The sequence below is a fragment of the Gymnoscopelus braueri genome, assembly GCF_963280865.1.
Source record: "Gymnoscopelus braueri genome assembly, chromosome: 12".
NCBI lineage: Eukaryota > Metazoa > Chordata > Actinopteri > Myctophiformes > Myctophidae > Gymnoscopelus > Gymnoscopelus braueri.
Genome location: NC_137614.1, coordinates 17648064 through 17671438, shown reverse-complemented (window position 1 = coordinate 17671438; position 23375 = coordinate 17648064). Strand labels below are relative to the sequence as shown.

Below are 23375 nucleotides of genomic sequence, written 5' to 3'. Positions count from 1 at the left end.
GTGAAGCGTCGGAACCAGCCCACAACCATGCACGAGTGTCCATTCCAAAGAGATTATGCTTGTAGTTTTTAGCAATGTCATGTAAATAGTTAATATAATGTCATGTAAATAGTTAATATAATGTCATGTAAATAGTTAATATTAAGTTGTTTATGAAAGTTTTGTATATATATTTTTTTTTTCATGCATATAAACAAAACAAAAAGTTCAGGAATTTGTTTGGTAGATTATTTCTCTGTTGTATTGCCATTGATTCTTGGCAATAACTTTTATACTGTTGGGAAGCCTGTTTATTTTCCTTTTAAATGGTGGTAAGGAACATGCATTTGTGGGACTACTCGGGAACGATGCAAGTCACGAATGATGCAGATTTCATGCATTTATTGTTAGATGAGCAGAGCAGCTGAGTAAGTGGGTTGCCCCTGCTGGTGGAAAGGAACTAAGTACATTTACTCAAGTAATAGTACTTCAGTACAGTTTTGAGTTATTTTTACTTTACTTTTAGTACTTCTAATGTTCAATACTACTCCATTACATCTCTGAGGCATATATTGACCAACGTTTCGACCGCAAATATGGTCTTCATCAGGTCTGATACATTACATGTCAGGGCATGTTCAATCTGGGAACCCAGAACCAAATGAGAAGGGAAAACAGCGCCCTCTGCTGTTTGTACTATCCAACGCAGAGCAGAATCTGTTCTTGAGAGATTCATTAGGGCATGTTAAATACAGGAGGAGAGGAACTATACAATCAAAAGCAGCTGTGGTAGTAAGGGCATTCACGGTGGACAGGTTGAAGGGCCAAGTTCATGTGTAGTACATTGCCATTCACAGTTAAATGGACACATGAAAATTAAAAGAACCTCTATAATAAAAAGGCCTAAAAGTAACGACCACTAACAAAGCATGGGTGCAGCAGAAGCAATGCAAAAAGTTAATAATAAAGAGGACAAAACAGAACCAGTGCAAAATGTCAGATAGAGACAGAACAAATAATAAAAAATGAAGAATTAAATGATACAGAAGAATCACAGGAATAGCTTGACATCAAACTCCATTAAGCCCACAAGGCAGTTGGTCACCACCACGGGGGTCTGTCTACTTTTTCTATCCCCCAATAACGGAGAGAAGTAATGCTGTGTCCACATTTTTAAAAATGTGCTGCAACTGGGTTGCGCTCATCACCACATCTGATATTACTTCTATGTTCACTAATACGAGTGCGAAGGGTTCTGCTCATAGGGCGCCGGAGGCGGGGTCACACGGTCCTCTGTGTCCCCCCACTTTTCAGCTATCGACTTCTTTTTTTTATATATAAAAAAAACTTAAAAAAAAAAAAAAAAAAAAAACTGTCTTTTTTTTTCTCTACCGGCGCAGTAGCTCCGCAGCCTCCGCCCACCCCACCGTTCGCATTGTCAAGCGGCCCCAGCCAGACATGCTAATTGCCTCTAATAAACAAGTCTTGATCACTGTGGCTGTGCTAAACATGTTCTGCAGGTTTTGGGGAGGGTGTCATTATTGTCATTATTGAAATGAAGGGTCGCTATGCTGTGTCCCTCAACTCCCTCGTCCTGTGTGCACTAACAGTCACTCACTGCATGCACTGAATACCAGTGGTGGAAAAAGTACTCAAATGTTTTACTTAAACAAAAGTATAAATTCTGCGAAGTAAAAATACTCTGTTACAAGTAAAAGTAAGGTATTCAAAATGTACTTGAGTAAAAGTAGAAAAGTATTGGTATCAAAATGTATTTAAAGTACCAAAAGTAAAAGTAGGCTACTCATTATGCAGAAGGTCCCATTTCACAAGTTTTCAAATGTGAAAAAAAAGTTTTCTAACCCTTGATACTTTTACTTAAGTAAAACATTTGAGGATGGGACACACTGGGATGGGTAGAGTGTTGTTAACTGTTTTATGGTCATTTCATGAATTAATTAAGCAAAAAAAAATCGCGCGCGCTTCGCGGGCGTACATGCCCGTAACGCAGTGGGAGGGGGGCGGGGGGAAGGGGGGAGTCATGACGTCGTCGCTGTCCCCCCACTATTTAACCCCTTCCGGCGTGCCTGGGCCCGGCCCGACTCAACTTCTGCTGCTTATGTAAGCAAGCCCACATGGGCATTTGATGAGATAAACGACATACGCGGTGGAGCATGTGATCGCTCCCTGTATAGTTACTTAGTTCTTTACCACTGTGTGGAACACTTGTAGTTACCAGGAGGAATGTCTGATAGGAAAGAAGAATTAGTAGGAGGTGTATAAGAGTGAACAAGTTGGTCCCTTAGATTGGGAGGGCGTCTGAACACCAGCCTGGGGGGCTCTTTGAAAACATGTTTTAATCTGGGATCCGTGTTATTGATATGCCAATGTTTGTGCAAAATTTTACATAAATCAAATCCCATAGGGGAATATCTGGTGATACAAAAGGGAGAATTGTTTTTTTGTTGAGTGCGTGTAGTGGGAATCAGACACTCCTCCTGTGTAACAGACTTAAAACGATGAGAAGCTGTGTCAATCCACTCTGGTCTATACGACCAGGTGATGACCTCACCTGTTGGTGAGGTCATCTGCTTGTTTTTGATAGTGCTCATCAGAGCTACACACCCTTCTGGTCCTATGGAACTGACTGATTGGAAGGCTCTTAACAAGATGTCTAGGGTGGAAGCTGTCCCCATGAAGTAAAGTGTTCCTATCTGTGGGTTTATCCGTCTGCAGAGTAACCCCTTCTTTAAGTACCAAAACATCAAGAAAACTGATACGAGAATCACTGAATTCAAGTGTGAAGTTAAAGGTTTCATGACGTTCAGTTTTACCACACATTAAAAGTCTTTGTCATGGTCCTTCAAACGTGTATAGAAAGTTTAAACAAAAAATTCCACTCCATTGATCCATGGCAGGTGTTTTTCTCTCCAATTTCTAAAGCCTTTTCAACTGCAATGAAAAAAGAAATTTTTGCCTGCGGGTGTCGCTGGTGAGGGATTTTGCCTGTCAATCATCGCCTCTGCTCCGCCCCCCCCCCCCCAAAGGAAAGGATAGGGGAGGGGAGGGGCGAGGAGGAGAGTGGGCGGGATTAATCGGCTGTGACCTCACTGCCGAAGGGCCAAGCTCAGATTACTTTTCAGCCTAATTATTCAGAAAACCCCAGACCACAGAAAATCCACTGAATGTTCAAAGTTCAGATTTTTTGGGTCTAATTGAGGTCATAAAACCCCCAAAAAAACATAAAAAATTAAAAAAGTGAAAATGAATGTCATAGAACCTTTAAGATGATCATTACAGGAGTTTAGATAATGGTGAAATTCAGGTTTTCAACCGTATCATTCCAAATAATAAAAATGTCATCAATATAACGTTGATAAGAAAGAATGTTAGAATAAAAAGGGTTGGTCTCAGCATTGAGCACAAAGGACATTTCAAACAAACCCATGTAAAGATTGATATAGTTGTGAGTGGCTGTGCCCTTAGTTTGAAGGTAATAGTCATTCATACATTTGAAGTAGTTAGAAGTGAGCACTAGTTCAGTGAGTTCACTCACACAAGTGGTACCGGGTTTATCTGAGGGATCCCTTTGGCCCAAAAAATGATTAAATGCCTCTATACCACCACTGTGTGGAATGTTGGTATAGAGGCTGGCCACGTCAAGCGTGACCAATAAACAAGCAGGGGGTATACTGATAGATTTCAACTTATTGATAAAATTGATAGTCTCTAGTGTAATAAGAAAACCCATGGTTTAAGTAAATGGTCAATAAAAGTAGAAACATTGCTAGTCAGGGACCCAAGCCTCGCGTGGCCAGACAATATCACACGACACACTGCCGAGGGCTAAAGTGCGATGCAATTTTGCAAAGGCAGATTCGTCTGGAACCAGGCTAGGACCCAATGCCACTGACTATTGGTCTACCAACAACAGTTTGTGACTTATGCACTTTGGGAAGAGTGTAAATAACTGGAATGACAGGATGATCAATTTTCATGAAAAGATGTTCATCTTTACCAAGTTCCTTGTTAAACCAAAAAAAAAACATGTTTTTCATGTACAGTTGCTCTGAATTGATAGTTTTCTATAGAAAGCAATGTCATTAAGCTGTCTAAAAATTTCACAGTTGTAATCAACAGTATTTTGAATAATCACACTCCCACCCTTGTCCGCAGGGCGGATAATAATGGTGGTGTCCTTACCTAATTGAGTGAGACACTCTCTTTCAGCTTTGGACAAATTATTAAACACTTTGTATTCACGTTTCTTCTTCACAGCAACTTGTACATCATGTTCAACCAGACGACAATAAGTTTCCAAGTAGATCTATTTTCAAATAGCCAAAGTTCAATAGGGCTGAAGTGGTAAATGTGTGTTTTGTAATAATAATCAAAATCTACAAAGTAACTAGTAACTAAAGTTTTCAAATAATTGATAGTGGAGTAAAAGTACAATATTTGCCTCTGAGATGTAGTGGAGTAGGAGTAAAAGTATAGAAAATTGAAATACTCCAGTAAAGTAATAATTCCTCAAATTTGTACTGAAGTACAGTACAGTACTTGAGTACATGTACTTAGTTACTTTACACCACTGCTTAAAGATAGGGTAAGTGATTTATTAAGTAGTTATTTTTTGTTCAAATAAGTGTTATATAGCTCTATATTCTGATAGTGGCCTAATCATTGCTATATCATGTTAGTTCAGTAACAGGAGTCTCCCTGTCTCTCCAGCTCTTTAATAAACAGAAATAAAACCTTCAGATACCAATTTTATCCAATCAGGAGGGAGGGAGAATAGAACTCACACAGGATACAGATTAAACAAAGTTGGAACTGGAATACTATAAAATGTAAGCTGAAAATGGGTACTTTCCTGAATGGCTGAAATTGGCAACCCACCTGAATATGTATTTTCTTTTTTATTAAGAACTGGAAAGGAAAGACAGGGAGACTGAACAAACACTCTATAGTAGTGATTACTATCAGCATATAGAGCTTTAACCTTTACCACTTACCCTACTTTTAATGAATAATAATGTGGCATGACTCCCAGCTGTGTGCCAATGTGACTGAGGACTTCAGCATAGGGGCGCACACGTGTGTCCATGTGCTACTCTAGTCATGTGTTATATTTATGTTATGTTTTTTTTTTAAAACGGTATATTATATCCTTTATTTTGTTTCATGTCAGATTGGGTGATGTTTGTTTGTTCTAGCTGCTATAATTGTTTAGCTTTATTTAATACTATTTTGTCTGCCAACACACAATATTAGAGAATTCCTATATCAAGAAGTGTCTCATCTCATACTGCCTAACTTCAGCTCACCCATCATTATAATAATGTGTTGTCTTGGCAACATAGAGCTTAACGTTTGTTTGTCAGGCACAATTCACCAAGCAAGAAAACAATACACAATATACTGATAAGATATTATCAATCAGTGTGCTTTAATCTAAGAAACATGGTTCATTTTTGAATTATTATGCCATTTGAAAAAATATACTTATTGCATAGTTTGGATGTTTGGCTTTATAAAGTTCCCCTTGGAACTATACTGTAATAACTGTATACTTCATCAATCCGCTTAGGAAGGTCATGTTAAAGTAGGACTAAATAACATTAATAAAAAGAAAGTGCACAGTAGTGCTACACACAATGTACTATAATCAATTACATTTCATTAAAAGTGCAGTTTTCTAAAAAAAACAAAACAATATAGAGCTCAAAAATATAATTTGTGTTCTGGTGACAAAGGTCACTAAAGTTACAATCAAATATTAGTGCACTGGCACTATTTCTATTGCAGTGATTTGGCTAACTCCATCTAGGATTATCTAGAATGTGAGTCCTCCATAATACCATATCAGTGCAATTAAGCCTGTTAACAGTGAATTACACCGTATAGGCTAACTAACAAAACAGTTATTGAACACATGTTTGTCAAAAGGTGCCTTTTTCCCCCTTTTTTTAAACAATTTTAATTTTTCATCATCATCCTAAATGAAATGCACCATGCTATCCGCACATTCTTTGGGCACAGCCAACTTGTAGCTATGACAGAGTAATTTATAGTTCTCCCCATCATTGTTGTCCCAGTAGTCAGTTCCATGGACTTGGTATTGGATTGCAAACTCCAACACTGCTCCCGGCTGCAGGAGGAACGGTGGGACAGGAAGGTGGAAGCGAAAACTGTCACAGCTGAGCTGGCCTCCTCTTTCGTCCCAGGGCTTGGTGGTGGTGGTTAACCAGGAGGCCTTAGTTTCAGTACAGCTCTTCCACTCTGTGAAGGAGTAGCGAACAATGACCTCCTTCTCATAGCCCAGATTGAGGACCTGAGTAATACCAATGATGCCCAGTTCACAGCACAACACTCTCTCCAAACACACTTTCTGTTGGAGGAGACGGTTCAGAAACTCTGCCTGGTCACCGGGCTGCTCGGCAAAGACTGGCTTCAGGTATGGCAAGGATATCTCCAAGCACCTTTTATCTGCCAATTCTGCTCCCATCAGCAATCTAAAGCTGACATGCTGTGGCACAGATGGGTCCTCTCCAGTTCTGAAGACCCTGATGTTTTCCAGATCAAGCCCCAGAGAGTCTATGAAACGCACACCGACTCTGGAAAGCTTCTTCCTCTCTGTGGTGGAGGGAAGAGAGAGTGAGCGCCTTCGAATGATGGGTTTCGGCATGGGTTCACATGAGAGACCTTTATGGGACTGCAGTTCCTTCTGAGGAGAGACCCTGGGCCTGGGGGTTGGTGGACGAATCAAAACTGGTTTCCTGTCTGCATCCTGATTGTTATTCTTAATTATTTCTGTCAGATTTATGGGCCTTGAGACATTGTAGGGGCTAAAGAACTGGTGGCCAGATTTACTTGAAGGAATCCGGTCCTGTCCAATACACCACCCTCTATCCATTCTCAGTGATGATAGTGGTACCATTAACCTACAAAGAAAGTTAAGCGTCATAATCAGTAACAATTCACAGTGATTTCTTAAAGGTACGGTAAGTGATATTCTTTGGTTAAAACAAAACATTTTGTATTAAAAAGCACTATATTCTGATAGTAATCATTGCTATAGAGTGTTGTTCAGTCACAGGGGTTTCCCCGTCTCTCCAGCTCTTTAATAAACAGAAAATACATTTTCAGGTAGGTGACAACATTTCAGCCAATAAGGAGAGAGAACCCATTTATCAGCTTCCAGTTCCACATTTTTCAGCTCATTTCTTTGTGTCACCACTTCCAATTTCACCTGTTTAATCTGTATCCTGACTGAGTTCTCTATCCTGATTGGATAAAATTGGAATCCTGACCTGAAAATGCATTTTCTGTTTAATAGAGCTGGAGAAACATGGAGACTCCTGTTACAGAACAAACACTTATAGCAATGAGTACTATCAGAATATAGAGCTATTTAACACTTATTTTGACCAAAGAAAATCACTTACCCTACCCCACATCCTTCCTTACCAAAAACAGCTGGAATTAATAGTAATTTCACAATTATGCAACACATTTGGTCACAATATTATAATTAGGTTGTTCAGTTGACAAGAACCTCATCATCACTCACTTTAAACAGGGAACAGAGAGGGGCGTGTACGCAGGGGTTAACTGCACGTTACATAAATGCATATATAGCTTTATGTTTTATCTACCAATATTAATATGTGAAATAAATGACTTTATTCGTGTTGTACGGTAGCCTATTAATTAACATCGCAACGCCTCACCATCCAAGGATATGTCGTTATTGTCAGATATTTTGTAGGCTGAACTGAAGCCGAAGCTCGATCCTCCATTAAGTTTCACTCACTGGGGCTGCCTTCCGTGTTGCCAGGTTTGGCAAGATACATAAGAAACCTGGTCTATGAAAACAAGCCCAAAATAAGCAACTCTAAGCTAATTGAAAATAGCCGATCTACAAGCCCACAACTCGACGCGTTGTGAGCTTGTAGATCTGCTGTTTTAAAAAGAATCTTGAAGAAAATGTGAAACATTTTACAACAACACATCTTGTATGGGGTCCCTGACTCCCTGCTGGCACAAATACATATTAATTTGGGGGTCCCTTTCCTTGACATGAAAATGTTTGAGAGCCACTGGTTCAAACAACATTAGGAAACAAGCCCAAATAAGCAACTACACTTTAGAAACAAGCAAAAAAAAAACGCAACCCGCAAGTACCAATATTTACAAGCAACTTCACAGAATAACAAGCCCAAAGTCGCTTATAATAAGCGGACATGGCAACACTGGTCTCTACCAAGGCTCTCCGCACAGATACCAGATATAAAAAAGATATTCACGCTAACGGGAACTCAACACAGTCAAACACTGTTGTTGGAGATCAGCTTAATGTGCGCGCAGGTACCACCAACCTACTAACAGACCCAGAATGTCTATGGAGTTGATGGGAAATTGAGTAATTTAATCCATAACAGTTGAGTTTATTTGGGTAATTGTGCTTTTTCAAACACGAAGTGAACTCTTCCCACGTGGTAGCGATACAGTCTGCAGTCTGCAGATGAACCGTGAAAATAAAGTGTTTAGTCTATTTAGAGTGTAAATACATCTCAGTCAGCTGCACTACAAGCCCCATAATGCACCTCTGTTGCTGCTCTGAACTAGGCTGGCTGGCAGCAGCCAGGGAGCAGTGTTGCCATGTCTGGTTATTATAAGCCACTTTGGGCTTATGTTTCTGCAAAGTTGCTTGTAAAAAATGTGGGCTTGTTTCTAAGCGTACTTGCTTATTTAGGCTTGCTTCCAATTGTTTTTATTATTATTTAAACCAGTGGTTCTCAAATATTTTCATGAAAATGTTTTGTGCCACAGGGAGCATTTGTGTTGTTAGAATGTTTCAAAAATATTCAAAATATTCCACATTTTATTGCAAGAGTTTTTGAAAATAGCCAATGTATATAGGTTTAGAGTGCTGAGTGCTCATGTGGCCTAGTCGCTTCTTTTGGGCTTGTTTTCCTAGACCTGGTTGCTTGTTTGTATTAAGAAACCTGGCAACGCTGGCCAGGGAGCCAGTCAGCAGCAGGTAAACAAACCTATTTGATAGGGATCGTGTCAAACAAAAGCACCCTATGCTGTGTGGCACAGGTCGACCGTCTTGCATTTTTTTCTGCCGAGGAGGAGGATGACATTCGAAAAAAAGACACGATTGAATTCGCCATTTCATTGAAAACATTTGCATTGCGATTGATCGACGACAACAACACTAGAGAGCGAACAGGGCTTATCATACGTGAAGTAGGAAATCGACATCTGCGCATATGATGCACTGCAGCACTTTGGTGAACATGGACGTATTTAACATCCTAAGAATAGCGTCTGTCGTTCGAGATGTGGGCTGGGTTCTTTAGCTAGAGCAGTGTTTATTTGTACTGGACTGATCAAACAGTCCTGCCACCCCCTGCAGCTACATGGGTCCCATCATACAGGAGCGCACAGCATCCACCACACTAAAACGTGTTGTTTCCAGAGAGAAGATTCGCGTTAAAAACGCTGAAAATACCGGACCAGTGACCAGGTATTGTGCTCATTTGTTCATCATCTGTATTTTGACTACTTCGGTTCAGTGACAAGAGGTTAGCTATAACAACCACATTGCTGTTTCCTTTAGCGTAAAGAAATGTAGCAAGGTGAAGAAAACAGGAGCCCAGCTGAAAAATGGCCTCCCAGCTGGGCCAGGTCAGGATAAGGACACAGTGTCAACAGTCCAGAGGGTGAGTAGCCTAATAGCTGACTGCTGTTTGCAGACATTGACTGTGAGTGATATCTATTCTTCTCAAGAATCAGTGATGAATATTATTGCAAATTATTGTTTACAGGGTACCCAAGCCAAAGGGGGGAGAGTAAAATCGGGCACCACGCGAAATACAAGCAAATTATCCAGGTATATTTTACTTGAAAGTGGTTTGAATTCTAATATGATTTACTGTAATTAAAACCCCAAGACTATCTTCAAATCTGATGTTTATACCTCTCTCTTCCTTCAGTCCTCAAGAAGAAGGAGCTTTGAAACCTAAACTCCGTAAACACTTGTCCACACAGAGGAAAGAGGAAAAAAGAGAACCGCACCAAATCTCACCATGCAATGAGCTAGACCCCTACCGGGGGGGAATGGGAAGTAACCGCCGGGCCCTCTCCCTGCCACTCTCTCCAATAGCTGGGCTGCGCCATGTGTCACCATTACCTCCAACACAGTCGCCAGTCCTCACCGCAGAGCTACTTCACCAGCACTACAACCAGAGGGAAGATGATACTGACAGTGCCAGTGACCTATCAGACTCTGAGAGGTTGCCTATTCTTCCCTCCCCCTGTACCCCCTGCACTCCCCCTCACCTCAATCTCCGGGCCGAGGTCATCGACAGCAATGACTTCCCACCGGACTTCCCTGGACCCCAGGGGGCGGTGGGCGATGGGGACGAGAGCGAGAAGCCCTCCTACAGCTACCCTGACTTCCTGCCGCCTCCGTTTAACAGCTGGAGCTTGCGTCAGCTTGCCGTGTTCCTCCACACAGAGGGCCGGGGTGCTCCTAGGCCCAAGCCTGTGGGGCCACTAGAAAAGTACTTGGAGAGGTTGCTGCAGCTGGAGTGGCTTCAGATTCAGACGGTACAGGCAGAGTGTAGCCGCCCCCCTGGTAGCCGCCCAAGGCCGCTGGGCTTCCCCTCTGCTACAACCCCCCATCCACCCAGGCCTCACACAGCTCCACCCACTCGGCTCAACTCTCCAAAAGGTGTCAGGCACAGCAGCCAGCGAGCCTCTCCCTTTGCTCATGCTGCTAACAACCCCCCATCACCTGCTTCTGCCCAGCCCCAGCACTCCCGCTTCCCAGTGTGTCCCCACTGTCACATCCGCTACCCACTGTGCAATGGGAGTTGCTCGGCCTATGCCTACCAGCGCCACTCACGGCTCAGCCCGCTGCTTGAGCAAAAAAACAGGCCCGGGGCACCGGCCAAGAGAAGCAGCAGCGAGAGTCGGGCCAACTCCTCAGAGGGCAGGGCCACAGGAGGAAATGGAGGAAGTGGAGCCCAAACCCCTGTTAGCCCTTCAGCAGGAAGAAGTCACCTTAAACACATGCAGGCGGTGGGAAATGTACGCAAGCCCTCCCAGGAGTCATGTGCTACTGCTAACATCAAAAGTCAGGTGAGGAAAAGCCGTGTCAGAGCTAACTCTGAGACAGATGTGAAAAAGGAGTCTGCTGGTGCCAAAGCCGCCAGCGTGGAGAAACGTGTTTGCTCTGGAAGTAAGCGAGAGGTCAACACCGTCAAGAGAGCAGAAAAGGACTGGCAAAGGGCAGAGGGAGGAGGTCAGGCTTCTAAAACCAGCACAAAAAGAGCTGCTAAAGAGCCATCTTCTCTCTCCAAAGCAACACTGGGCACCAAGCAGAATGGCAAAGCAAAGAATGTTCACTTTCTTGCAAAATGAACTTCTGTTTGCTTACAGTGCTTTACTTAATAGTTACTTGATAGAGGAGCTTAAAATGTATGCTTGAGTATGTGTAATCAGTGTATTACTAACATGTTATAACTGTTGCACAGCAGTCTAAATCAGTCAGTTGTTTGCAGCCTTAAAATGGGCAACATAAAGTAATAAACCATTATGGTAGAGATAAAATGGATATCATACTGTAAATGATAAGTAATCATACTGTAAGGCTCTTTAGAACAGAATTATATACAAGTAAAAATGTTAAGTACTTCTAGAGTTGTAATGCTGCACTGTAACATAATTTCGACTCTTGAAGACTCATTGTGATCCTTTACACACAACTATAATAGGACTCATAGGATGGCTTCTGCGTAAACCGAACTTTGCACTGTGTAGTCTTTTGTCAGTATGCTATTAATGTTCAAATAGGTATGAAATAAGCATTTATCTTTTGACAACATACAACTCATGAGTAAGAATCTAAGTAATCCTTAGTGAAGTTGATCATAACATTTGTTATCATTAAGTAAGATTGTGTTGTTTTTGATGTTGGAATCTATTAGTTCTTGAATGTTCTTAGTATTTCCTTTGGAAGTAGCTTTTCTCTTCTTTGACCTCTGAAGAGACCTCTTCTTTGGTGCTTCATGTTTCAAGATGTGTTCGATTATCACTTGCAGAACAAAAAGAGGTGCGATTAATGGCGTTGTATTGTAATGCATTTTCTTTCGTAGATGTACTTTGCTTTGGATTTTTGCTTTTAAGGGCTTTCCATGTTTCGATGGAGTTGAATTGTAGTCTTTGACAAATATATTTTGTCTAGAGCTGGGCTCTTTCCTTTGTTCAAGAAAGAATGTTGTAATGTTTGCTACGAATGTAAATGCATATTTTTCCAAATTTTGTAAACCACTTCTATTTATGATGGGTGTTCTTGTGTTGAACTTCAATTCATCATTGTCAATTATGTTTACATTTCCATGTGCAAGAGGAAAAATATTAAGCAAAATAGCTGAATGTATATTTTTTTATATGTCTATTGTGCTGCATCATTGTTCAATCATGATTTCAAACCGTTTAGTACACCATAGCAGTTAAGCTGTAATAAGGACAATATCTTACATATTACCTTAGTATTTGACTGCATACTTGAATAGTCTCTGTAATATTGTGTTTACGTTGGAATATCTTAATTTCTTGTAATTTAACATGCGCACAAGATTCATGGGAACACTACACTGATTTAAATGATGTGTATTCAGACTGCATTTCCTCACTAGACATTCACGTAAAGCGTCAAAGCCATAGAACGGGGCAGGAGCTGTGGTCTTACTATAATTGTGTATATAGTATGTTGACAAGCACGCAAAAAGATTGTGGTATGTATTTTCTCAATGTTGAATGCGATTATTTGTAAGGCCATAGAAATAAATATGTTTTGCACTCATTTGGCATTGAACAGTTTATCATTCAAAAATAGTAGCTCAGGTGAAAACAATGCTGTTGACTAATGGTTAAAAACATTTTACATAAAAGATCACAGTTTACAACTGACTTGATTACGATGCTACAATTGTAATCAACAATTGCATCATTTGATTGCAACTGTAAGAATCACATCTTCTTCTGGCCAGGAAACGGTTTCAGAAACTGTCGGAGCTGCTTCTTCCTGTCATTCACACAACCTGGAAGACAGATCAACCACTCAGATGTGTCGTAGTAGAAGCACAATAGCATTTTATCACCACTAAATGGTCGGCAAATGATGGAAAACACCATATTGGTTTAATACTTTTTACAAATATTTTGCATCCTTATTACATACTGTAGTGCACTGGGGATAGAGGTGTAAATGCAACACTGCAAATTTCAAAGCCGATAATTCACATCTTTTATAGCTATGGTTTTCTACCAAGTTGTCCCACGGGCTCTTTTTGTTCACTCAGCATTAGCAGCAGTCAGGTTACCTAAGTGAGTGTTGGCAGTCAAACTGGAACAGCCCAGTGCTTCCATGTTGATATCCTCTCTGTAAACAGGCCCATCGTTCCACATGAGGTCAAACCCACCCACCCGCTTCTCTCTGCCAGTCAGCCTATTTAGACAAAGAACCATAGGTAATTAGGGACAGAGGCAGGCATGGTTCCAATTCTCCTTCATGGCTGCTTCCTCTCGTTCTCTCTCGGATTCTATCAACTAAGCTTCCTGTTACATTGCTCTCACCAACTGTCCTGAGTGACAGAAAGGGGACGGAGGTTGTAGTGTGTAATTTATAATTACAACTTGCTGTCTGTCGTGTCCATGAGAAATTTCTCATCAGATATACCGTGTCCCAGTTGTAAAAGGTTTGGTCACTTTTTTTTTAAAGATTATTTTAAAGGCAGTCTTGCTTTATTTAGACAGTACAGTAGAGGGATTAAAGGGGCAAAGAAAATGCGACAGAGTTTAGTCTCCAGAAGGAGACATTGTAATTACAACAACCGCAGCTAGCAACATGTCCCACATTGGTTACTTCAAATAGATTGGCAATTGTTAATACATTAAGCGTAATGTCTCACAGGGATTTCTATTAGATGGAACGCCTTTGGCTTATCAGCCTGAGAGTTCACACATTCAGTTTGCATGACCTGAATACAGGCAAAGACACAAAACAATGGCTCTACTGAAACAGGACATCCTTTGTCTTGTTATTTACAGTACCTTCCCTCCATATCCACTATGTGCAGTGTGTCTTCCAGCAAATTATACTTCATCTCATAGTCCTCCTGACTGCTGGCTGAGAGTGACGGAGAGGCGTTCACTTCAATTAACCACCTATGGAGGATAATATGATGGCAGATAAGATTAATGAGATTCATTCAACATTTACTTAATTTTTTTCCCAGCATTAAAACACTTCACCACCAATGATAGCAGTATAGTAGTCAATTGAGTAAAGATTATGGTGGCAGGGGAGTCGATATTTGCAAGGGGACATTGAAATGTCCATTAAATGACACGTTTGTTGTTATTTATGACATGATCATTGTATACTTGCCAGGTTTTCCAATAAACAATTGACAGGGTGTGGACTGGTAAATTATAGGTGCAATGCCAGCATATTTACTGCTTTGCCTGATGAAAGGTAAAGTGTTTGAAATAGAGGTTGTATGCCTATTGTGTGTATGCGTGCTTACGGTTTTAGGTCCTGGTCCAGTAGGATATCATAGCCATAGAGCTCAAAGCAATGCTTGTCATTTATAATGACCTTCTGAACACTCTGCAGGCTGCAGACAAAAATATTGTCTATGTCCTTGAACAGACCCTCCACTGTCTCTGTGCCGTGTTTGGCAGTTAGGTACCTACGAAGCTGGTGCATCTGCCACTTACATCCCTATGGAGAGAAAAACAGTAATTAGAGAAGCTGTCAAAAGCATAACAGCAGCTGTGATGTTATTATAAAATGGATTCTTGAGTGTTACACCTTTTCAGGATCATAGTCGGGTGCTGTTTTTTGAACAGCTACATTGGTCAGGTGCACATCTGAATAGAGGCATTAAGGATAACTTGTCAGCATATTTAAGTTTTCACTAAGGGTGGGAACTCTGTCACCTGTGAAATCTGGACTATTGCAAACTGCAAAACTGTTGCTACGGGTACTGTTGGTTGAAAGACTACTTGAAATTCTCAATAATGCACATTGTAAAGTAATAATAAATCATCTGTTCAAAATTAATGGTGCCTTATCTAAGGGCTAGAGTTAGACGAAGAAGTAGGATACACTGGTCATCAATACTGCTGAGGGAAAATCGTGTACTGGAGAAGCGGGCAAAGCCATCCCGATATAACCAGGCCTTCAAAGGAATATACTGTAAGTAGGGAAGACACAGACACACATAATGGTTATGATTTGCCATGGGGTGGTGTATCATAAGAATATGAGTCATCACAAATTACAAAGTTCCACCCTTACTGATGTTACGAGGACATAGACTCTCAAATCGAATTTTCTGCCTGTGGGTAGATACAAAAATAAACACATTTTAAAAACACTGCATGGGTGACAGCCTACTTCATTAATCTGTGGAGACACATTGTGGCATACCACATTTTCTTTGCTGCTGCATTGTCTTTGTCTACTGTAACAATGTTTGAAATTAGTCTATTGCCTCTATCATTTACATCGTTGCTTTTATTTATAAACATTATAAACGTTATTGTCAGTAAAGCACTTGTACTTCTGTTATGAATCCTGCTACACCAGTCAAGTTTCATTTTAATTGCTGTTAATTGCTGTACCATTAATAAGGTAGGGGTTTTCTATATAGCGTTGTGCCACATAGCTTTCCACTTGGGTCTCATCCTTCTGCTCCTCTGAGCGGGTGCCATCCTGTGTCAACACATTTTGAGAGAGAGTGAGAGAAGAAAACAAGAAAATGAAGGAGTAAAAGGAAGACAGAAAGAGGAAGAGAGAAAGAGTTGGATTAAAAGGCATTCTGGATTTTTTTTCTCTCTTATTTCTATACCTAGTATTATATCTTATTGTTAGCACAGTCTGCAGGGCATGTCACACCAACATTGTGTTGCTTGTACTTGTATGAGTGAGTATCCATGTGAGCTCAAATAATTCATTTCTCAGACCCGTCCACCCCTTTCTGTCAGTAGTAGCTATGTACTGTTGATCTAGGGATTTATCTTTAATTTTGTCAATTTGAATAAGAGCATCCGTTAAAGGCCTTAAATGTAAATGTTACCTTTTTCCAGTCCATGATGTCTTTTAGTTTTCTAAATAGGAAAATACCCTTCCCTTGAGATCTTGCCACCTGAAGAAACATACAGTAAAATCAAGTTAAATGCCACAACTAAATTCAATTACATTTTTTTAATTCAACAGTGCAGAGACCCTCACCTCAGTGTTCCCCGAGGGGGTTCCACTTAGCCTAGGTCTGTAACTCTGGATTATTTGGCTGCGGCCTATTTGGACGCCAGCAGATACATAGCCATAGAGCTATGGCATTCATGCTGTATATAGCTGGCATCTAAATAGGCCGTGGACAAATAGGACACGGCAGCCGGCATCTAAATAGAGATGCTAGAGGGCACTCTGGGCTGTCCTGCCGTATTTGACTAAGTTGGGAGTGATGACCAAGCTGCTGTATTTGATAAATTGTGATGTGTTGTTGTGTATGGCTGTATCTCCCACTGCCCTACCGGTTTCATGATCCACGTGCTGCCAGGGCTTCGTTTGAACTCCTCTACAAAGAGATGGTACTCGCTGGGAAGTTCAAAGGTGCGGGGGAAAAAGTCACATTTGGCCGCTTCCAGGTTTCCAGGGACGCTTCTAAGAGTTTTACGATACCTTTTCAGGTTTTTCACCATGAGGTTCTTTCTTGTAAGCTGCAAAAAAGGAAAAATAAGAGATTATCTTAGACAAATGACTAATTGTTATGACCACATTATTTCAGTGATGACCTACACAGTGATATATCTCCATCCGATTATACTAGAGTATATTTTTTAAATATATAGGCCTACACCTGAAATGCTTTTATGTTCTCTACATGATGTAGACCTATAGCTAGTTCCAATACATGTATTTGATTGTACAATGCCATTGACCCACCTCATAGTGGTTGCGAAAGTGGCATATCCTCACATGTTCCTCCATATAAGAGTGATCAAAGTTCTCCCTCAGCCAGCCAACATCACACCAGTTAAAGTCCCACTCTCCTTCACTGTTTTAAATAAATAAATGTAATCAATTAGTTAAAAGGAATCAAGATGCACTTTATAACACACTTACTAACTTACTTACTCCTTGACCTCAATCCAGCCTGGTCTTTGCCGTAGAACATCCTGGATAGTAGGTAGCACACCACATCTATAGCGCACACAGCTTCTCCCTTCCCTATGTGGAGAAATCAACATTCTGTTTTCTCCTGAACTTAAACTTACATACAGATGTCCAAAGTCATTATTTTACCGGGGGTTTTAGCAGACGTTTTGGTGTCTCCCCGGGACCCAAAACTTTCAAAAATAGTCATTTAATTAGTCAAATGAATTAGTCATTTAAGCACTATTTCAAAAATAGTGAATAAAGATTAACTACAAGCTTACAATGGGTTGTGTTGATGCACATTGTGATCTGCTATTTTCATTATTATTTTTATTATTAATTAATTATTATACATTTTAAATAGGTAAAAATGGGATACTTAACCCATAACCCATAAGAAACACTGCTTTATAGCAATTCAGACTCACCTCTCCCCTCTCTTCTGGTACCCATATGGACCTTTGTATCCAGCAGTCTGCAAGGTGAAGAAAAATATTGATAAAATAAAAGACAGACGATAATGATATCATCCACAAGCTCCAGCTGCCTTAGTAAGCGACCTACTTATTTTGAACTAGTTTCTGTGCATTTAGGTGGCTATCAAGCGACCTCATAGATAGAGCGAGCTACAGTAGGCTACGTTAAATTTCGCCTCCTAATACCTATGATAAATGCACCAACAGGGTGACAGACTCACTCAGTAGTTGACTTACCTTATTTTTGGACATTATGTGTTAACTTGAAGAACACCAACCAATTTCAAGTTTAAGACGTTTAAGGTCATTAAGTTTAAGACGTTTAGTTTAAGACGTTTATGCAGATGAGAGGTTAGCATGCTTTGAAAGTTGAGCAAGACAACATTTGTTGTTGTCAAGGGTAACCAAATATCGACTGGCAAAAAAGTATGTCCTATGTCACTTTCCGTAGTCTCACAGAAAGCATGGTGGCGCTGTTTACAGACAGTCCATGGTTGTAGTAGGCCATACAATTATTGTAATGCACTTTTTATTATTGTGCTTTATAGAAAATTATAGGGAAAGAGTCAAAGACCACAATAACTATACCACTTCCTGGAAAGTAACGTGATAGCGCCCAAATGTCATTTCACGGCAAATCACAGCCTTGGATCAAGACTATCATGTATTTAACCGAGTCTGACTTTTACTTTCGTATCTATGATAGTCTTGGGCTCCCCCCCCCACAATTGTCACTGGACATCCGCGCGGAAAGCTCGTATTTCTCCGGTACATGTACAAATAAATCATATAAAGTACTGACCCTGTAGCCCCGGATGTTAACTCAACATTAGGACGTGTGTCCTGTATTCGCCATAGGTATTAGCCCGTATTTTTCAATAGATATGTGTTTTAATCCCGTCTGTATCGGATTCTGTCGGACGTTCCCTGTATTCCTCAATGGGCGGTAGTGACGGGGCGCATCCGGTGAAAATCGGAATTACACTCAATGTAAACAGGAAGTAAACGAGGGGGAAAAAAAATTGCGTTCAGGCACAGACCGGATTAAAACACACATCTATTAAAAGATACGGACTAATATATTGCACAAAGATTCTGAATGCCAAGTTAATATTTGGCGCAACTGGGTAAGCACCTTATATTTTGCATTTGTACATGATCTGAGAAATGCGGACTTTACTGGTGAAGGTTCAGGGCACTCTGAGGGTGCAGCCCAAGACTATCATAGATATGCAAATATCAAAATCTTGATCCAAGGACGAACCCTTTCCCTGATCCAAATGAAATGAAATATGCATTTCATTTCATTCAATTAATTTTATTCTGGAGTGTCGCTAGAAATGTACAATGGAAAATAGCTTAACAAATAAGTCTATGTTGAAATAATACAAATATAGGATAAAATACGTTTTCATTCAGTGTAATACAAATAAATTACCACTTGGTGGCAACAAAAACTCATCTGACTGAGCAGCATTGTGGCGCCCGAAGAGTGAAAATACTGTAATCCATTGTACACTCAGAGTTACAAAACCATAGGGGTCCATTTGAACTGCTGGTGGTCCCTGGACCCGATGTTGAGAACCAGAGCATTTTACCACTGGTTCTCAACTTGGGTCCAAATAGACCCTTACATGTATGTAGGCCTAACTCTGGCAGTGTACAAATAAATTAAGCTCAATGTTTGATATGACTGTGACCTTTGACTCTTTTATGGTCCAACTAAAATAATGCTCGCCCTTCAATGTGGTCATGGTTGGATGACCCTCCATGTCACAGGTGATCCGTTGTAGGCTGCCACCTGCCAGTGGTGTAAAGTAACTAAGTACAGAGTATTTCCAGTTTTCAGTACTTTAACTTCTACTCCAATACATCATAGAGGCAAATATTGTACTTACACCACTACAATTATTTGAAAACTAGTTATTAGTTACTTTGTGGATTTTTATCATTATTACAAAACATGCATTAATAACCACTTAAACCCTATATACTGTCGGTCATTTGAATATCCACAAGTTTCCTAGGGCGTTGTGGGCATCACTTCCTGTCGATTTGATCCCTGATACCTGATCAAATCGACAGGAAGTGATGCCCACAACGCCCTATAGGAAACTTGTGAATAGCCGATCTACAAGGTCACAATGCTTCTTTTCAAAAGCATCTTTTCAAAAGATTTTTTTAAAACTTGTGAAATAGGACATTCTGCATAATGAGAACTTTCTACTTTTGGTAATTTAGGTACATTTTGATACCAATACTTATGTACTTTTACTCAAGTACATTTTGAAATCCGGACTTTTACTTAACAGAGTATTTCTACATTGCAGTATTGATACTTTTGCTTAAGTGAAACATGTGAATACTTTTTCCACCACTGCCACCTGCCTAATTCCAAACATATACAGTGTCTACCTCTACCATGCTTCTTCCAAGAAGATGTGATAGCCTACAGTCGCAATCCCCTCAATGCTTATCTCAACAGGTAGCTCTTTGATCTATATGGTTCAGCTAATCTTGAGCTCAAGTCATGATTTAATCTTTTCTATCGTTTTGGTACACTGCATTGCTGAATGGCATTCCTCAAGCCCATTCCGATACAATAACCCAACCACCTTATCTTTATACATCAACAAACTATTTAAACACTGGGGAATTATTACTGCCATTACAGTGAGAGGTTCTTAATGATGTGATAACACTTAGCTCAGATTCCTGTGCAAAGCTAAATAAATGGTCCGACCACCACCCTCATTATGTTTACATCATTCCTTCTCAGCCACCCACCGTTAATAAAACATCCAGCATTATTTTAGACACTGACATAAGTAATTTGAACGGGCATGAGTTAAGCTATAGATCAAAATCTTAGGTTTGCTGTTTAACTTGGCTAGTCAATGTCAGCTTTTTATTTAGGTTCTAGCCCACCTCCTGGCCTGGGGAAAGCAGACACGTGGTGGGTACCTGCGTTTTAGATGGATTATAATAATCAAACTGGTTTATTATTTGATATTGTAGCATTGCAATAACAGATCACAAGGTTTGATTGATAGCTTGATGTGTTCTTGATTTAATAATCCTACAACGCAATCAGAAACTAAATTAATTTGAAGATAAATTAACATTTTGTGGCAACATCCTGAATTAAAGAGCAATTATGGCATAGCCATATCTTCAAGCAAAGCCACTGGATAAAGGGCTTAATTTTCCCTCTCTAAGTACATTAACATCAGCTTTTGAGAAGAAATGTGTTCTTTGGCACTCTCTCTTTTCTTATCAATTTAGCCCACTCAATGTTCAACAGCAGGTCTCACGTGTCTCAGTGTCAAGTACAGTACTGTCTCATCCTTTGTTACCAAGTCAAACCAGTGTCGATAAATGACACTGGAACACCTGACTTTGTAAAAACATTAGGCCACTGTTTCTCAACATCAGGTCCGGGGACCACCAGGGGTCCAGGTGGACCCTTATGGGTCTGTAACTCTGTAACTGCTATTTTCGGCTAATGTTCCTCTCAGAATAGGTATGCTATAGGGTTGAAGTGGTTAATGTAAAAATAAAATAAATAAAAAGTTGCTGTCACAAAGATTTGGCGGCTCCCCTGTAGTAACTCTGAGGGCCCGCTTGGGGTCCCAGACCCCCTGTTGAAGACCCCTGCAGTACAGTATAGTCTCAAGGCTGTAAGATACTGTAAGCCTTCCAAAAGCTGGTATTCAGACATTTCATTTGCTGTTCAGCGATTACAAATTCCACCACATGTGCATGTGTGGTGAGGATTTATTTTGAGAGATATTAGTTTATTTTCTCTACTCTAAAGCCTTTTCTCTCACCTCTTGGATTTCACAAACATCTGCAGAATTCTATTTCTTAAGCCCCAATCATGGATAAAACACCTGATAATTGTTTTTTTGTCAGAGCAGGCAGATGTCTTCAATTTGTGTCCAGGCAACAGCTTTTTATTTCATTTATTTTCTTTATTTATGCATATAAAATAAAATAAAAGATACAATATATAATTTACAAGTGAATTTGAAGGAGAATTGCCTAAAACCCTCGAAAAGTGGCATTCTTCAGCAGCATATTACAATAAATAACACAGTAATTTAGAATACACAATTTGAATATCTTTACTGTAGACAGTTTAACATACTAGTACTCGACAGCAATGCATCCATAGACATCTATAATTTACACAAATCTAGTGTAAATTACACACACACACACACACACACACACACACACACACACACACACACACACACACACACACACACACACACACACACACACACACACACACACACACACACACACACTAGCATTAGCACACACACACACACACACACACTAGCATTAGCACACACACACACACACACACACACACACACACACACACACACACACACACACACACACACACACACACACACACACACACACACTAGCATTAACAGACAACATGGTGTGCGCTAAATAAACATGGTGCTAAATAAAAATTGCACTAAATACAGTAGCATTAACAGTTCTTTGGCTCATAATCATAGGGGAACCTCTTTTTGTGCTATAGCACCTATCTTAAAGGTGCTATATAGCACCTTTGTCAAATGGTGCAAATGTTTCATTTAGTTCTCACTGTAATCAGATATTCCAAAAGAGACTTCAGTTGAGCAAAGTAGTTTGTGTCAGGGTCATTATTATATAAATTTGGCTATTAGACGATTCACTTTATGATTGCTGAAAAGCATTGGAAATGTAGTCTATCAAAGACCAATTTGCATAATCATACAGTATATGTCAGTGTTTGTGTATAATAAGCCAGAGACCAAGTGTGGGAAGTTTTGGTAAAAAGTGTCAGATTGCTTGAGTGGAGATAATGTCATGGTAGTTTGGAAGATAGAGAAAACATCCTGCTACAGATTCACTGATATGGTTTTCGTAATCTGCTGAGGCTTTCATGGCCTGTTGTAGGTAATGCAGCATATAACTTCCTATAAGTCCTCATTTACATAAGCTGTTGTGTTCTTGATGTGAGCTTGCTTTGTCAAGTATACGTTCTTAATATTGTACCATAAGAATTTAACTACAGTAGGTACTGCTTTTCCAGAGTTCTGTTTCATATTTTCAATGTGGTGGGCTCTTTCAATTTCAATAGACTACATTTTCGATTTGCTGTTCAAGAACTCTCTGATATTCTGGTCAGTATGTGATTAAGCATTTCCCTGTATCAGATCATCAATAATATTGATTTGTTGACTCAGATGTTCTAAATAATGCACTTTGGATATGAGTCTTAGTCTAGTTCATACACCGAGAGGACAGAGACTGCAGCTATAATTCAAATGAAGCAACTTTCTTCTTCATCTCTCTCTCTCTCGTCATCAAATTTGGGTTTAAGAGAATTGAAGGCTGGATTTGACCTCCTGTACCTCTTTACCCATTCCATCAGTACTAGTAGATTCCAGGATCATTTTGGTGAAGGACATGAAGTTCGTCTGTTAATTTGTTAAGCATTTCCAAATGAATAACTTCTGCTGTTGGTCTACTCAGAGACCTATCCTCATCATATGATGTTTTTTTGTTTGTTTGTGGCTTGTTTGTTTGATCTCTGGGGCTGAAGAGATCACCCGTGGCCTTGTTGATCCAAGGTGTCTTTGTCACTTGCTTAGGCTGAT

At 40.1% G+C, this 23375-nt stretch overlaps 3 protein-coding genes across 3 annotated transcripts; 1 reads left to right on the top strand and 2 right to left on the bottom strand.

Annotated features, from left to right (window-relative positions):
- Positions 1–5432: 5432 nt before the first annotated feature.
- Positions 5433–7799, bottom strand: ppp1r3da (protein phosphatase 1, regulatory subunit 3Da). The gene is made up of 2 exons (XM_080444868.1): positions 7713–7799; positions 5433–6923 (listed from the first exon to the last, which is right to left on the bottom strand). Exon 2 carries the CDS (start codon positions 6917–6919, stop codon positions 5978–5980), a length of 942 nt encoding a protein of 313 aa, XP_080300994.1. The 5' UTR covers positions 6920–6923; positions 7713–7799; the 3' UTR covers positions 5433–5977.
- A 1231-nt stretch (positions 7800–9030) lies between these two features.
- fam217ba (family with sequence similarity 217 member Ba) lies at positions 9031–12862 on the top strand. Its single transcript, XM_080444476.1, has 4 exons — positions 9031–9517; positions 9611–9713; positions 9819–9883; positions 9987–12862. Exons 1-4 carry the CDS (start codon positions 9411–9413, stop codon positions 11416–11418), a joined length of 1707 nt encoding a protein of 568 aa, XP_080300602.1. The 5' UTR covers positions 9031–9410; the 3' UTR covers positions 11419–12862.
- A 119-nt stretch (positions 12863–12981) lies between these two features.
- On the bottom strand, positions 12982–18055 carry ttll9 (tubulin tyrosine ligase-like family, member 9). The gene is made up of 14 exons (XM_080444477.1): positions 17941–18055; positions 17656–17702; positions 17207–17299; positions 17015–17126; positions 16603–16788; positions 16146–16214; positions 15691–15781; positions 15365–15405; positions 15173–15260; positions 14876–14934; positions 14589–14785; positions 14113–14226; positions 13383–13507; positions 12982–13100 (listed from the first exon to the last, which is right to left on the bottom strand). The coding sequence occupies exons 1-14, from the start codon at positions 17953–17955 to the stop codon at positions 13030–13032; spliced, it is 1308 nt and encodes a 435-aa protein (XP_080300603.1). The 5' UTR covers positions 17956–18055; the 3' UTR covers positions 12982–13029.
- Between the last annotated feature and the right edge of the window lie 5320 nt (positions 18056–23375).